The sequence below is a fragment of the Bufo gargarizans genome, chromosome 6, assembly GCF_014858855.1.
Source record: "Bufo gargarizans isolate SCDJY-AF-19 chromosome 6, ASM1485885v1, whole genome shotgun sequence".
Taxonomy (NCBI): domain Eukaryota; kingdom Metazoa; phylum Chordata; class Amphibia; order Anura; family Bufonidae; genus Bufo; species Bufo gargarizans.
Window position 1 is genome coordinate 136,740,011 of NC_058085.1, and position 17,087 is coordinate 136,757,097.

Genomic DNA, 17,087 nt, shown 5'->3' on the forward strand with positions numbered 1-17,087 from the left:
CAGCGTGTATGGGAAAAACCTTGGAGGCCTGTCTGGGGCGGAGAAAAGACACGCCGGCCTGTTCAGAGCTGGGGGGGGGGGGGGGGGGGGGTCATCGTGTAGCTGAAAGGTATCACGGATGCTAGTGATAAGATGCCCCACCGCGGACGCCAATTTGGACGGAAGCTCTGAGTCCATGTCCACTTCCAAATCCGCCAGTTCTCCCTCAGAAAGCGTATCCCTTTGAGAGGATAGACTTGACTGAGCTTGCACGCATGGCGGAGAGAGCGAAGCATCTGGAGAAGATGTGCGCTCAACCCTTGAACGTTTCTGAGTATGCCGGGCCCTGGAAGATTCGCTGGGAGGCAGGGAACCAGTGGGGGCGGCAGAAACGGTAGTCCCAGCGGGTGCGACAGGGATTGTGGCAGCCTGCGGGAGAGGCGGTCTATCCACGAGACGGCCCACTACGTGTGTAAGGCTTTCCACTGCCTGAGACAGAGACCTAGCCCAGTCAGGGGGTTCAGAGGCACCGGGGGGCGCAGCGGGAAGCGGGCCCTGCACCGGGGCCTGACATGCAAGGCAATGCGGCTCAGATTGCCCACGCGGAAAAAATTCCTTACAGGCGGTACAGGCATGGTACCAGGGTTTGGGGGCACCCGTGGGATCTGACATGCTGAAAGGTGGTTGTACCCTAATATAGAGACCACAAAGGGTTATAGCAGCTATGACCAGGAGGGTTAGGAGAGGGTTAACTGTCCTACCAGTGCCTCAGAAGAACGTCAGGAGTAGAGATGGTGCAGATCAGCAGCAGCAGAGAGCAGCAAACAGCAGTGAGCCAGCAGATAGCGCCCACAGAAGCCGAGCGATGTTTAGAGTCCCCCACCGTGTCTCAGCTTCCTGTCAGGAGTGAGGAAGCGCGGGAAACCTCAGCAGAATCGCGGGGAAACAAGCTCCGCCCCCTCCAGCGCTTAACTCCGCCACCCAAATGCCGCGCACGTAAGCCACGCCCCCTGCTGCCGAAAATGCTCTCAGGGCTAAGAAGAAGCCAGATGCCAGAAAATAAAGGGCCCGCAGACCCCTAAAGTGCGGCGATTTGCCCAGGTGGGTGATGCGCCGAAAGGATCCCTTTCTGCCACCATGTCCCTTGCTCCGCCGAGCGTGATCTGCCCATGTCGGGCATAAGCCCCGCCCCCCGTTCTCGGAACGGAGCGGGCGGCGGCGGGAAGGGAGAGAGTATGCCGGGCTGAAGAAAGCAGCATGGGGGGAACGGCGTGGAGGTGCTGAGGATATACCTGAGGGGAGCTGGGGAGGGTCTGCTTGAGCGCTCAGAATGAGCGACCACGGGTGCCCCCCTTACCCAGAGGGTAGATGCTGCAGATAGGGACGGGGTATGGGCTGGAATAGCCATCTCACCGACCGACGTCTTCACCCTCAGTTCCTTCCAGCAGGGTCGCCCCTTCAGCCACTGGCACCGCAGTGGCAGGAAGCTGGGAGAGGGGCTTGGCGTGCGGGCGACCCCCTAGCTGGCGGGATGTAGGGGAGCCATTGCTGCCCAGATCCTCCTATTGCTTCTGTGGGGGAGGCAGCAGTGCAGATAAGTTGGCACTGGTGCAGCTCAACCCCGGGAGAGCAGAGAGGCCCATGCGTCTCTGGTATCCCTAGGAAAAAGTAAAATAACAAAATTAGAAGGAAAAATAAAATAACAAGGAGAAAACAGCCCTGCAGTAGCAGGGAGTGTCTTGCCTCCTTGGACACTAAGCTAAAACTGGTAGCCTCTATCTCCAGGCTGAGGGTATAGCTGATGGAGGAGGGGCTTAACAGTTTTACTTAGTGTCACGCCTCCTAGGGAGCTGAGCTATACCCAAGGTCTGTGTCCCCCAAGGAAAATGGGCGAGAAATGGGATCCACAGGAGATCTGACCGTACAAAAAGAGCTGCAAGCAATGGTTTTTGTCTGTCCGAATCCTAGTATATTTGCTGAGTAGTGGCCGGATCCCATTATAGTCAGTGGGGGCTGGCGGGCACACAGTAACCTCTGGCTATGCTGGATCTAGAGAGCTCCGGCAAGCTGATCCCTACCAGAGCAGCATGCTGGACAGCTCTAACGCTAATGAACAAGGTTTTATTCTGTTCCCTGTGTAGGAACAAAAAGGATAAAAGACAGAAAGCCAAAATCAGTCATATTATGGACAACAACATTGTTACTAGAGCCCATTGTCTGTCATTCTGCATAATAAAACAGTGCGGCTTGCTGCAATCTTTTGTCCTGCCTTATTTATGGAAACTGTGAAGATATGAACCTAGCATTAGTAAAATTATTTTACCTGTGCTTTATTGACCACTTACCTCCTGTTCGGTAAAAAGGATATCGGTGTAGCAGAGCTGAAAAGAGAACAAAAAGACATCCAAATAAAGCAATGGACAACTGCACAAAGCAAAATTATATTAAAAGCCAGCAAGGTGTATGAGGCTGTATTACAGGAGCCTGATATAGTGGAGGAGCTGGTTCTGTAGTCACATCCCTACTCATCATAGAAACATTCCATTATGGCTGTGGAATAATATATTTACATCTAAGATAAGCATTATCCAGAAATGCTGAACCAAGTGGTGCTGGCAGTGTCAGCATATTGCACACTGCAGATATTAAAGGAGTTTTGCCATCTCAGACAATGGGGGCATATCGCTACGGAGGGCGGGAAAACGAACGGAGGGCGCACTGCACATGTGCAGCCGCCCTACATTCATTTCTATCGAGCCGCCAAAAATAGCCGAGCGCTGGCTCATCTATTGGCGTCTGCCCCATAGAAACGAATGGGAGCATGAGCCACGCATGTGCGGTGTGCTCCCATTCACTTCTATGGGAACAGCGCTTGGCAGGGTCCTCCAGCCACAGCGTTCCCTGCTTCGTTCTCGTTGTAGGTGCGGGTCGCCCCCACCATTGTCCGAGATTGGAATACCCCTTATGTAGTTAAACCACAGATATGAAAGCAACAGGCAAATACTTCTACTTACATCCTGGTCATGGTGCTTGCGGATCTCGGGATGCGTTTGCTCAATTAGACAGTCCACAAAACAGGTCTAGTAACAATCATGAAAAGAAAATAGTCAATACAACATCTGTTTTATGAAATGCAGGTAAGAGCAGTGAGACTCTGGAACTCTCTGCCTGAGGAGGTGGTGATGGTGAGTACAATAAAGGAATTCAAGAGGGGCCTGGATGTATTTCTGGAGCGTAATAATATTACAGGCTATAGCTACTAGAGAGGGGTCGTTGATCCAGGGAGTTATTCTGATTCCCTGATTGGAGTTGGGGAGGAATTTTTTCCCCTTAAGTGTTTTTTTTTGCCTTCCTCTGGATTAACTTGCAGGATAACAATCCAAACTGGATGGACAAATGTCTTTTTTTGGCCTTATGTACTATGTATGTTACTATGTAGATGCTGACCTGAAAGTACTACACGAGAAATGCCATCATTATTTCATGTCCCTGACAGATATGTAGGCCATGATTGTCTTGTAAATGGGACAAACACATGAGTGTAATATTAGTAGGACATTTACCTTTCCATGATGAAGGTGCCCACAAAGTGTCACGTTCCTAATGAGTTCTGAATTATCCATGAGATCGGCCAAAAAACTGTAAGATATGATTGCACACAATATAACAAACAAATCAGCCTCTTTACCACAGAAGAGAGAGGTTCATGGAATCTACTCACTCCATGGCATACACTGTGGCGGGCAGTCCTTGTTCCATCATGGAGAACTTTTTTGCCTTCACTGGTTTAATAATAGGTTCTGTGATAATAGAAAACACAAGTCTATAGAACAGCTAAAAAAGCATGACAAACATTGGCAAACAGTATACAAGGACTACAAAATTCCTGTAACACCCCAACATGAAGATAAGGGTTAATTATGAAACAGAAGTACACCTATATTAGTCTTATCTCTGGCGCACATAGCAACGCAAAGGTCCTTTGCGCCACAGTCTGACTATTCCCCACTCATGCCAGGTCTAACAAAGTGGGCTTGGCGTGGGAAGGGCTGGAAGGCCCATCTCATTTACCATTTTAATTGTCTGTTTCAGGCACAGAAAATGGTCTAAATGCAAGACAGCTAGAACGCCGTCTTACATTTATAAGCTGCGGTGGATCCGCCAAAGTTATCTAGAAGTCAGCGTCTCTACATAACTTTGGCGGATCCACCGCCAGTGCAGGGCTTTATTAAGACTGGCATCTAAAATGCTGGTCTTAATAAACGTGCCCCATAGTGTCCAGCCACAGCAGATCAGTCACTGGAATGGATACTAACTGGTTGGGAGACAGTGCTGCAATATTGATACAATTTTGCTGCACTATTTTGTGCTGCATTGTATATTGCTAGGCCAGAGGCACGGTACATCACCCGCACCTTCGTTCAACAGTTAAAAGGGTTGTGTCACCTCAGACATTGGTGCGGGTCCCACCAAGAACATAGCCCTCCCCACATGAGCTCCAAGCTCTCCGTTCACTTCTATGGGAGTTCTAAAAAATAGCCAAGCGAGCATGCTCAACTATTTTTGGAAGCCCCATAGAAATAAATGTGGAGTGCACTGCGCAAGAGTGGCCACAGCTCCATTCACCCCTATGGGACTGCTGGAAACAACTCTGCTATTTTCAGATTTTCCATAGATTAAATGGTGGGTGTATGTGCATGAGTGGCTGTTCTCCCTTCACTTAGGGGGGCCCTGATCAGGAGACAGGAGCGGACTACAGAGATGACATACAAAATAAAAGGAACAGTTCCAGCACTTTGTGCTCCGATTATTGCTTTGTCTTTAATTATTAGTTGTAGGGCTGCAGCTAACGATTATTTGAATAATCGATTAGTTGCCGATTAATTTCTACGATTAATCGGGAAAAACGACAAAATTACAAAACAGAGAGGTTTATATGATCTTACTTGGAAAATGATGTTCAAAGGCCATATTAAAACAAATTGTGGACGACACTATTATGGGGGATCTGTGGACGGCGCAGTTATGAGAGGGGGATCTGTGGACGGCGTAGTTATGGAGAGGGGGATCTGTGGACGGCGTAGTTATGGAGAGGGGGATCTGTGGGCGGCGTAGTTATGGAGAGGGGGATCTGTGGGCGGCGTAGTTATGGAGAGGGGGATCTGTGGGCGGCGTAGTTATGGAGAGGGGGATCTGTGGGCGGCGTAGTTATGGAGAGGGGGATCTGTGGGCGGCGTAGTTATGGAGAGGGGGATCTGTGGGCGGCGTAGTTATGGAGAGGGGGATCTGTGGGCGGCGTAGTTATGGAGAGGGGGATCTGTGGGCGGCGTAGTTATGGAGAGGGGGATCTGTGGGCGGCGTAGTTATGGAGAGGGGGATCTGTGGGCGGCGTAGTTATGGAGAGGGGGATCTGTGGGCGGCGTAGTTATGGAGAGGGGGATCTGTGGGCGGCGCTAGTTATGGAGAGGGGGATCTGTGGGCGGCGCAGTTATGGAGAGGGGGATCTGTGGGCGGCGCAGTTATGGAGAGGGGGATCTGTGGGCGGCGCAGTTATGGAGAGGGGGATCTGTGGGCGGCGCAGTTATGGAGAGGGGGATCTGTGGGCGGCGCAGTTATGGAGAGGGGGATCTGTGGGCGGCGCAGTTATGGAGAGGGGGATCTGTGGGCGGCGCAGTTATGGAGAGGGGGATCTGTGGGCGGCGCAGTTATGGAGAGGGGGATCTGTGGGCGGCGCAGTTATGGAGAGGGGATCTGTGGGCGGCGCAGTTATGGAGAGGGGGATCTGTGGGCGGCGCAGTTATGGAGAGGGGGATCTGTGGGCGGCGCAGTTATGGAGAGGGGGATCTGTGGCGGCGCAGTTATGGAGAGGGGGGGATCTGTGGGCGGCACAGTTATGGAGAGGGGGATCTGTGGGCGGCGCAGTTATGGAGAGGGAGATCTGTGGGTGGCACTGTTATGGAGAGGGGGAACTGTGGGTGGCACTGTTATGGAGAGGGGGATATGTGCACTGTTATGGGCATAACAGTGCACAGATCCCCCTTCCCATAGCAGTGTCATACACAGACCCCCCCCCCCTCCCCATAGCAGTGCCATAGACAGATCCTCCCCCCTCCCCATAGCAGTGCCATAGACAGATCCTCCCCCCTCCCCATAACAGCCCCGGCCCCAATGCTTATAAGTCTGACTAATCACTGCATCTTTATTTTACCTTTTTACAATGACGCTCCTGTAACAGCCAGGCAGAGCGGACGGCGGCGTAACGTCACTCACGTGACTCACCTGCTCCGCCCACTTCATGATGAAGGAGGCGGAGCAGGCGTGTCACGTGAGTGAGTGACGTTACGCCGCCGTCCGCTCTGCCTGGCTGTTACAGGAGCGTCATTGTAAAAAGGTAAAATAAAGATGCAGCGACCGCCCGCCCGCCCGCATAGCAACGAATCGGCGATTATTCGATAACTGGATTCGTCGACAACGAATCCAGTTATCGAATATAATCGATTACATCGATTAATCGTTGCAGCCCTAATTAGTTGCAGTTTACATCTTGTGGATATCACATCCAACCATCGCAACAGGTTAACATGCTTCGAGCTCCATCGTTCTTAATCATAACAGAGATGACACCCACACCTATTGATATGCCACCAAAGCCTCGGGTGAAACAACCTCTTTAAGGTACAGTGCCACAAATTATCTCTAACACATTGCTGCGGGACACTGTATGTTGGACAAATTCCAGTCTAGCCCAACCCTAACTGGGAAGACATGATATATTCGTTACCTTCCACATGTTCCTCTCACCTGTTAGTGGCTGTGTGTCCTCCTCCTGCACTATAGTTTCCACCTCAGGACCATACACTTCCTCAGCAGTGGGGTAATATTTCTTGTCCTCATGAAGAACAACCTCCATCCCTGGACGATCCTCATCAGGATCTCCAATGTATTCATCATCGTCATCATCTTCTGCCTGCACACATACAAATAAAATAAAAAAAATGAATAAGAGAATAATAAGGGCAATAAGCAGTTAATGTAATTGACACTATGACCTCCAGTCTACATAACAGATCATATACAGCAACAACTGTCTCCAACTGTTGCACTACTACAACCCTAAGCACGCATGGACTACTGCAGGCGATCAAGATTTGCTAGGAGTGGTTGTTTTGCAACAGCTAATGAGCTGCATTGTTGAAGACGACTACCCTAAGCGATAGTATGTGCAGAAGAAACCATGAAATGGTTCATAGAAGTCACAAAATGGCACCAGAAGGGAGTTGAGTATGGAGTAATCCCCATGACTCCACTAAATCAATTGGTACCAAGATGTAGGATCAACAATTAAAGGGATTTTCTAATTTCCAGTAAATAAAGCTTATCCATTGTATAATAGAGGCTTCAAATACATTCCAAGTCTAACTGATACAGCTGCACATCCAAATAGGTGTATGCATTACGGCTGTTGTAAGGGGATCTAGGTGCTGGTTAAGAGCGATCAGACAGACTTGTTTGCTTAAAGGGGTCCTTTTCTGCTGACTATTTAGCGCGACCAGAGCGGCGTCGGGGATAGGGCTGAAACGATTATTCGAATAACTCGATTAAATCGAGTCAAAAAATTCATCGATGCAGTTTCCCTGCATCGAGGAATCGTTTACATCACGTGATCACGGAGCGGGAGTGAAACAGAGGCTGGGGGGGAAGGCAGATCAGAGGCTGGGGGGGAAGGCAGATCAGAGGCTGGGGGGGAAGGCAGATCAGAGGCTGGGGGGGAAGGCAGATCAGAGGCTGGGGGGGAAGGCAGATCAGAGGCTGGGGGGGAAGGCAGATCAGAGGCTGGGGGGGAAGGCAGATCAGAGGCTGGGGGGGAAGGCAGATCAGAGGCTGGGGGGGAAGGCAGATCAGAGGCTGGGGGGGAAGGCAGATCAGAGGCTGGGGGGGAAGGCAGATCAGAGGCTGGGGGGGAAGGCAGATCAGAGGCTGGGGGGGGAAGGCAGATCAGAGGCTGGGGGGGAAGGCAGATCAGAGGCTGGGGGGGAAGGCAGATCAGAGGCTGGGGGGAAGGCAGATCAGAGGCTGGGGGGGAAGGCAGATCAGAGGCTGGGGGGGAAGGCAGATCAGAGGCTGGGGGGGAAGGCAGATCAGAGGCTGGGGGGGAAGGCAGATCAGAGGCTGGGGGGGGGAAGGCAGATCAGAGGCTGGGGGGGAAGGCAGATCAGAGGCTGGGGGGGGAAGGCAGATCAGAGGCTGGGGGGGGAAGGCAGATCAGAGGCTGGGGGGGAAGGCAGATCAGAGGCTGGGGGGGGAAGGCAGATCAGAGGCTGGGGGGGAAGGCAGATCAGAGGCTGGGGGGGAAGGCAGATCAGAGGCTGGGGGGGAAGGCAGATCAGAGGCTGGGGGGAAGGCAGATCAGAGGCTGGGGGGGGAAGGCAGATCAGAGGCTGGGGGGGGAAGGCAGATCAGAGGCTGGGGGGGGGAAGGCAGATCAGAGGCTGGGGGGGGAAGGCAGATCAGAGGCTGGGGGGGGAAGGCAGATCAGAGGCTGGGGGGGGAAGGCAGATCAGAGGCTGGGGGGGAAGGCAGATCAGAGGCTGGGGGGGAGGCAGATCAGAGGCTGGGGGGGGGAGGCAGATCAGAGGCTGGGGGGGGAAGGCAGATCAGAGGCTGGGGGGGGAAGGCAGATCAGAGGCTGGGGGGGGGAGGCAGATCAGAGAGCTGGGGGGGAGGCAGATCAGAGACTGGGGGGGAGGCAGATCAGAGACTGGGGGGGAGGCAGATCAGAGACTGGGGGGGAGGCAGATCAGAGACTGGGGGGGAGGCAGATCAGAGACTGGGGGGGAGGCAGATCAGAGACTGGGGGGGAGGCAGATCAGAGACTGGGGGGGAAGGCAGATCAGAGGCTGGGGGGGAGGCAGATCAGAGACTGGGGGGGAGGCAGATCAGAGACTGGGGGGGAGGCAGATCAGAGACTGGGGGGGAGGCAGATCAGAGACTGGGGGGGAGGCAGATCAGAGACTGGGGGGGAGGCAGATCAGAGACTGGGGGGGAGGCAGATCAGAGACTGGGGGGGAGGCAGATCAGAGACTGGGGGGGAGGCAGATCAGAGGACTGGGGGGGAGGCAGATCAGAGACTGGGGGGGGAGGCAGATCAGAGACTGGGGGGGAGGCAGATCAGAGGACTGGGGGGGGAGGCAGATCAGAGACTGGGGGGGAGGCAGATCAGAGACTGGGGGGGAGGCAGATCAGAGGACTGGGGGGGGAGGCAGATCAGAGGACTGGGGGGGAGGCAGATCAGAGACTGGGGGGGAGGCAGATCAGAGACTGGGGGGAGGCAGATCAGAGACTGGGGGGGAGGCAGATCAGAGACTGGGGGGGAGGCAGATCAGAGACTGGGGGGGAGGCAGATCAGAGACTGGGGGGGAGGCAGATCAGAGACTGGGGGGGAGGCAGATCAGAGACTGGGGGGGGGGGGAGGCAGATCAGAGACTGGGGGGGGGGGGAGGCAGATCAGAGACTGGGGGGGGGGGGGAGGCAGATCAGAGGACTGGGGGGGGGGGAGGCAGATCAGAGACTGGGGGGGGGGGGGAGGCAGATCAGAGGCTGGGGGCAAGCAGATCAGAGGCTGGGGGGGGGAGAGGCAGATCAGAGACTGGGGGGGGGGGGAGGCAGATCAGAGACTGGGGGGGGGGGGGAAGGCAGATCAGAGACTGGGGGGGGGGGGGAGGCAGATCAGAGACTGGGGGGGGGGGGAGGCAGATCAGAGACTGGGGGGGGGGGAGGCAGATCAGAGGCTGGGGGCAAGCAGATCAGAGGCTGGGGGGAGGCAGATTGAGAGAGAGTGGTTAATGGAGGCTGCAAGCACCACCTTGGCATCTATAAAGTTATTGGTTTAGAGAGGGGTTAATGAAGGCACCTCCAAGGTGCTTTCATTAACCTCTTCAAACCAATAACTTTATACATGCCTAATGCCAAGGTGCTTCCATTAACCCCTCCAAACCCAATGGGCATGTATAAAGTTATTGGTTTGGAGGGGTTAATGGAAGCACCTTGGCATTAGTCATGCATAAAGTTATTAACCCCTTCAAACCAATAACTTTATACATACCTAATTACGTACGTTATTTTAAGTAGCTTTTTCTTATTAGATTACTCGATGAATCGAGAAATATAATCGATAGAATACTCGATTACAAAAATATTCGTTTACTGCAGCCCTAGTCGGGGATCATATTTACCTCTGCTGGGTTCCAGCTCCTTTGCTCCCATGCAGCTCCTGGGTCTCCCTACGTCAACATCTGGTTTGATATGGGTCCCGTGGCAGCTGTAGTTAATAAATTGCCCATTGACATGACATGAGGGACACATTAATGGGTGTAATAGCTGCGAGACCTGCATCAAACCGGGTGTTCACGCGGGGAGAACCAGGGGCTGCGGCGCGGACTGAATGCAGCAGAGCAGATCAAGTATGATTCCCACTGCAGGCCCAGCCATACTGGGCGGTCTACAGAAGAGATCACAAGCGGTGAACAACCCCCTCTACCAGCTGTAGACAAGTTTGATCTGGACAAAATATAAATATATAATTTTTTACATATACCATCATTAATTTTCAATCCCCCTGAAATTCAATGCAACCTGCTCCGAGTTTGACACTCATGTGGATGAATCCCAATAAGACATGATGTCTGTGTGTCCAGGATGCTGCTGCTTTTACTAGCTTCCTTCCTGGACTGATTTATCTTACTCCAGTCCATGATGGAGTTTTCTCATTTGTCACTGATGCTGAGAAGTGCGATTCCCTTCCCCCTTAAAGGTTTGCAGTGGGTGCTCTGCTTTCTCTCTACGCTTGAGCATCTTTCCCTGCAAACTGGCTTGAATGTGGCCACCAGAGCCTGCAAGTCTCCTACATATAACTGATTCACTTTCCTTTCACTGTTACAGAGCTGTGCTAGGAACAGAACCTGCTCTCCTCTACTGGACCATGTAGTTTTTACTGCACACAGATCACTTTGCTGCCCCTCTGTCAGCCATCAACGTGAACAACTTTCCACTGCAGCACCCTGCCGTCTCTCTCGCCGCTTTTTTCATTCTGGCATGTGACAAAAAAAAAAAAAAAAAAAGGAGAGGGGCGTTCAGACTAGTGTCAGAACCCCAATAAAAATGTATGCTAAAAAGTGAGGTCAAGGAAGTTCCAGCATATATGGTGTGTGCAGAATCAGGAAGAGCATTCACCTTCTGAAAATGGGTTGATGGTAAGAAGTGCATCAGAATATGGGCAATTTCTGGCACCAAAAGCTGCAAAGCCATGCTTTTCATTTGGTCTTGGTTGACAGGTGCTTAGTGCCACTATAGACAAATGTTGGGTGCAGCTTGCACCACTTTTAGGGGTTTCGTAAAGAGCCAACCACGTTTATAGGGGTTGTTCAGAATTGCTGCACCATCTTCAGCATAGGGTCCATTCACACGTCCGCAATTTCGTTCCGCATTTTGCGGACCCATTCATTTCCATGGGGCAATCGTGCTGCCCGGACACGGAATTGCGGATCCGCAAAAAAAATTGAAAATGTCCTATTCTTGTCCGCAATTGCGGACAAGAACAGGCATATTCTATTAGTGCCGGCAATGTGCGGCCCGCAAAATGTGGAACGCACATTGCCGCTGTCCGTGTTTTGCGGATCTGCAAAACACGTTGCAGACGTGTGAATGGAGCCTAACAACTGAGCTCACTACAGAACGGACAGATCTGTGGAGTGCCAGCGCTACAAAGTATCAGCTAATCTGCAGGGTTGCAGACACCTGCCATTTTGACGTTGATAGCCTATCCTGAAGATAGGCCAGCAATATGTAAATCCTGGAGACCCCTTTAAACATGTCTACATGTGGAAAATCATATTTCCCATTTTCGCCATTTGAAGAGAGGACTTTGTGAAAGTCTAAACTGAAACATGACAGCCATTTGTAATTGTGCACATGCAGGAAAGAATCAGCCATGTTACAGAACCAAAAACGGGAATGAGGATGGAAAAACTGGACCATACAGGACACTTGTGCCTTACCACATCTACATCCCTGTCATCTCTTCCCATGTCGTCATCATCGTCGTCGTCATCAGAGTCCAGCTCAGGGCCAATGTAATTGCCAAACTCATCATATGGGTCAGCATCCATGTCTGCAGATCCTGAATGTGCAGAGGAATAAAACAGGCTGAATAAAGATGCTTCATGTTACAAGTTATTCAGAATCTTCATCTCATCCCATTAACTACTGTGTGTATGGTGACACATAGCCAGCTTGTCGGCCACTATAAACAGTAACACGAGGGTCTCAAAGGTGCTTTTCCCTATCATCATGATGGTGCTGCAGAGGCTGAGATGGGGGTGGGGTACTTGGCACCTGGGATTTATTCAGCTCTGATATAGAAGTACTTAAAAGGGTGTTCTAGATTTATGTGAATAAAGATTATTATATACTGAACAGTTAAAGGGTTTCTGTCACCCTATTAGGCTAGTTGACATTAGCGATGTGCTAATGTCAGCTAAACCTAACTAGCCTATTCCTACTTTTATCTACGCCCCTGTTACGCCAGAAATTTTACTTTTATAAAATGCTAAGTAGCCTGCTAATTGTTTCTGCTCTTAGAGGCTCCGTACTCCCACCAAGTCCTGATTGACAGGGCCAGGCAGCGGTTGCATCTGTCTGCCATCCCTGTGCTCTGGTGAAATCTCGCGCCGTTCACTGCGCAGGCGCGGTGAGGAAGCTGGCAGCCTGCAAGCGTCTTTCCCTCACCGCTCCTGCGCCGAATGCTGAACAGCGCGAGATTTCTCCTGAGCACAGGGCTTGCAGACAGGTGCGAGTGCTACCTGGCCCTGTCAATCAGGACCTGGAGGGAGGCGACAAAGGTGGGATAACGGAGCCTCTAGGAGCAGGATCAAGCCCCCCCCCCCCCAGAGGCTAATTTGCATATTATACAAGTTTGATTTCTGGCATAACGTGAGCATAGAAAAAAGTAGGAATAGGCTAGTTAGGTTTAGCTGACATTAGCACATCGAACTGACAAAGGGGTCTGTCCGGCGGTCACATTCAGTTATGTACCAGATCCAGCCATTCGGTCATTTTCCTTGTTCTGCTCCTATAATGGAGAAGAACACCAGAAACAACAACACTGGTGTGAACCTGTCCGTTTTTTTTTTTTTTTTTTAAGGCTCATGCACATGACCACTGGGTGTTTTGCAGTCCGCAAACTGCAGATCCACAAAACTCTGATACCGACCACATGCGTTTGGCATTTTGCTGAACGGAACAGCTGGCCCCTAATACAACAGTCCGTAATGCGGACAATAATAAGACATGATCTATTTTTTTTGTGGACCGGCCATGCGGACACATTTCCATTTTTTGCGGCACCCTTTGAAGTGAATAGTTGTACAAACAGTTATTTCCAACTGTTTTGAGTGCCCGTTCCACTTTTCAAACAATTTTTAATTCAGAACTAGGGGTGTTTCTTTTGAACCTGAGCACCAGGCGTGGTGAACCAAAGTGAGCCACAGAGGTCACGCTACATTTTTTCTGGAAGAGTAAAAATACTCCTCTTACCATTTTTGAAGAGCATTTTCAGCCGATGAGGAGTGCGAAAGTTACAGTAATTCAAATAGTTAATACGAAGGCCTACATAACATTAAAGGGGTTGCTATTTATGCAGGGAAACCATTACTAGTGCTCTAGAACTGTCTTCCATGCATAAATGGCAAATTTAGAGAATTTTACATTTCGCTGAGGCCACTGTCGCTCTGAGGGGGTCGGCACCGCTGAGGCCACTGTCGCTCTGAGGGGGTCGGCACCGCTGAGGCCACTGTCGCTCTGAGGGGGTCGGCACCGCTGAGGCCACTGTCGCTCTGAGGGGGTCGGCACCGCTGAGGCCACTGTCGCTCTGAGGGGGTCGGCACCGCTGAGGCCACTGTCGCTCTGAGGGGGTCGGCACCGCTGAGGCCACTGTCGCTCTGAGGGGGTCGGCACCGCTGAGGCCACTGTCGCTCTGAGGGGGTCGGCACCGCTGAGGCCACTGTCGCTCTGAGGGGGTCGGCACCGCTGAGGCCACTGTCGCTCTGAGGGGGTCGGCACCGCTGAGGCCACTGTCGCTCTGAGGGGGTCGGCACCGCTGAGGCCACTGTTGCTGTGATTTTATGAGGTTTAAAGGGTTTTTCCTAAGATCGATATTTATCACATGTCGTTAAAAAAGGACCCCTCACTTCTCCTGATTTGTCTGTTTTGGTAAATACTTGCACCCCCCCTGTAATAACAATCCTGGAGGATCTATTCTTATGACCTTATGTTGCACAATTCCTCTGTTATTCCTGTTATTAGTTATGAATGACTTGCTGGCAGTTTGCAGTGAAGGTCCAGATGGGTGTGTCCCTGCACAGCCTGACATTATTCAATCAGTGCTGTCAACTGGTAACATCCAGCTGGACCTTTATTGCAAACTACTAGCAATTAGTTCATAAGTTCTAGTGGGAATAATAGAGGAATTGTACAATATAGAGTCACAAGAATTGACTCCCCAGAATTGTTATTGCATGGGAAAGGCAAGTCGTTTCTAAAACAGACATGTCCTCTTCAAGTACATGATCGCTGGGGGTCCCACCTTGGTTACCATGTTCTAGTGTAATCTGGGTCAAGTATGAAGAGGTAAATAGTGTTGATCTTGGGACAATCCCTTTAATTTTTGCTGCTGTTTCTGTGCTGCTGGTCACTGGGGTATGCCATCCATCACGTGGCCATTGCTGCCCACCAAAGTTACGTCCTTGTAGATGAGCTCTCAGGTGAGTATGTCGTGCCACCAGGGCTGTTAGACTCTGAAGAGACCTGAGGCACTGGCAGAGCAGGACACAGGCACAATGGATGATGGTGCATGCTGGTGCCAAGGGCACAAGCGAAAGGCCCGGGCACATACCTTGCAGCGCCACAGTCACATGTTGTGGATCTGGATGATGACATCACGCAGTGATATTCACTGATCTAGGGTGCAGCAACCTTTGGGACTCCAGCGCTGCTGTGAAACTACAACTCCCAGCATGCACACTTGCTCAGCTGTTCTTGTAACTCCCAAAGAAGTGAAAGGAGGATACTGGGAGTTGTAGTTTCAGAACAGCTGGAGTGCCGGAGGTTGCTGATCCCTGATCTAGAGGCTGTCATTTTGTGTTATGCTTGATCTTGCTATAAAGGGGAGTTTGTCTTCCATGACCCATTGCCCAATCTCATTCCACAAAAAAGCCACCACCGCTGTGGTTACTGGATTATACAGTTTTACAGCAAAGTACTTCATGTGCTTGGCAGAGGACTATGTCCTGGAGGCTGTAAATGGCCACATGCGGCACCGCATTACAGAAGAAATCCTTATAAGCAGCATCTGATGGAACATGCTGCAATGAATCCTTGATGGATTCATAGGAAAGCTGACATGTGACAGAGGTCTACGGGTGACAGGTCTGTCGTTATGGAGGTTTCCTCCTGTTGGCGTGTCCAGCGCTGGGACCCCCACTGACTTCTATAAGTAGAAGTCTGAAGCGCTCAGCCACTTTTCCTCACTGCTGACCGCGGTAGTGAAGACGGTCCCCTAGACCTTCTATTGAGGCAGTCTTCACTACCGCGCTCAGCAGAGAGGAGCGCTCGGCTGAGCGCTTCAGACTCATCACTATAGGGTAAAAACAAGGCACTCAGATCCCCACTAAATTTCACGGATCCCCCCGCCAGTAAGGATCGCGCCCCTCCTTCCTCCCTCTTCAGAGCGGTATGTCCTAAGCTCCGGCAGCCCGCTCAAACTGACCAATAACAAAGCTCCTTACTGTAAGGAGCCTTGTTATCGGTTGTCTCAGGCAGCAGCAGCATTGCTGCGCTGCCTGCGCCGTTCACTACACTTATGAATGGCAGGGAAAAGTCTAAGGCGTATTGGTACGCCTTAGACTTTTTCCAGGGAGTAAAATGGCCTGAACAGGCGTCTATAACGCTTGTAAGGGCGTTACTGCAACCTCTGGTGAGCCATCTGTCCATTACTTGTAGAACAGTTCTACAAACAGGTTACAAAAAAACGGAACAGACTTGGAACAAAAAAATACTGTACATTTGGGTGCACGAGCCCTTATTTTGCTCCAGAGGCGACTGTCAATGCCAGACACTATTGTAAAAACTATTATTTGAAAGCAGGACTAAGGCGTTAATCACACTGTTAGTATTTTACTTAAACCCTTGAGGACCCTGTGATTTTCCTTTTTTGCGTTTTCGTTTTTCACTCCCCGCCTTCCCAAAGTCCTGACTTTTTTATTTTTCCATTCAGCCTGCTTGAGGCTTCGGGCTATTTCAGCAATGTAATAGGTTCCCCGATCTCAGCCCGGGGAACGCTGTTACAGGAGCGGAAGCGCGCGGCTTCCGGACTGCTCAAATGCCGCGGTCACATTTGAACACGGCATCTGAAGGGAAAACGTATGTGATCAGCCTAATGGCTGATCGCATACATGTGCCACAGGTCTCTGCTATTTAAAATAGCAGAAACCAGTCGGCTGTGGGGCCCGCTGCACGTGCGAGAGGGCGCCATGTTAAAAGACCGGACTACATGTACGGCGGAGGTCCTGAAGGATTTAAAGGGGTTGTCCGGGTTCAGCGCTGAACCCGGACATACCCTTATTTTCACCCCGGCAGCATCCCTGAGCCTAGCATCGGAGCATCTCATGCTCCGATGCGCTCCTGTGCCCTGTGCTAAATCGCGCAGGGCACGGGCTCTTTTGTTTTCAATAACAGAGCCGGTGATGTCACCGGCTCTGAGGGGCGGGCTTTAGCGCTGCCCTAGGCATTTTACTGGCTAGGGCAGAGCTAAATCCCGCTCTTCAGTGCCGGTGACATCACCGGGGTTCCTGTCAGCCCCATGGAGAGCCCCGGTACATCACCGGAACTCCTAAAAATGCCTTTGCCCTGTGCAATTTAGCGCAGGGCAAAGGAGAGAATCGGAGAATTAACTGCTCCGATGCTCATGTCAGGGGGGCTGCCGGGGTGAAAATGGAGGGATGTCCAGGTTCAGCTCTGAACCCGGACAACCCCTTTAAGTATTTGTAAGCCAAAAC

General features: G+C 51.5%; 1 protein-coding gene across 1 annotated transcript in view; it reads right to left on the bottom strand.

Moving 5' to 3' along the window:
- Positions 1-17,087, bottom strand: part of EFTUD2 (elongation factor Tu GTP binding domain containing 2) — a 40,839-nt gene that overhangs the window by 22,428 nt on the left and 1,324 nt on the right. Inside the window, exons 2-7 of the mRNA XM_044297023.1 lie at positions 12,033-12,154; positions 6,781-6,946; positions 3,701-3,779; positions 3,543-3,618; positions 2,994-3,059; positions 2,325-2,360 (exon numbers count right to left, since the gene is read on the bottom strand). Coding sequence (XP_044152958.1) covers positions 2,325-2,360; positions 2,994-3,059; positions 3,543-3,618; positions 3,701-3,779; positions 6,781-6,946; positions 12,033-12,143 — 534 coding nt within the window. The 5' untranslated portion in view covers positions 12,144-12,154. The remainder of the gene's footprint in view (positions 1-2,324; positions 2,361-2,993; positions 3,060-3,542; positions 3,619-3,700; positions 3,780-6,780; positions 6,947-12,032; positions 12,155-17,087) is intronic.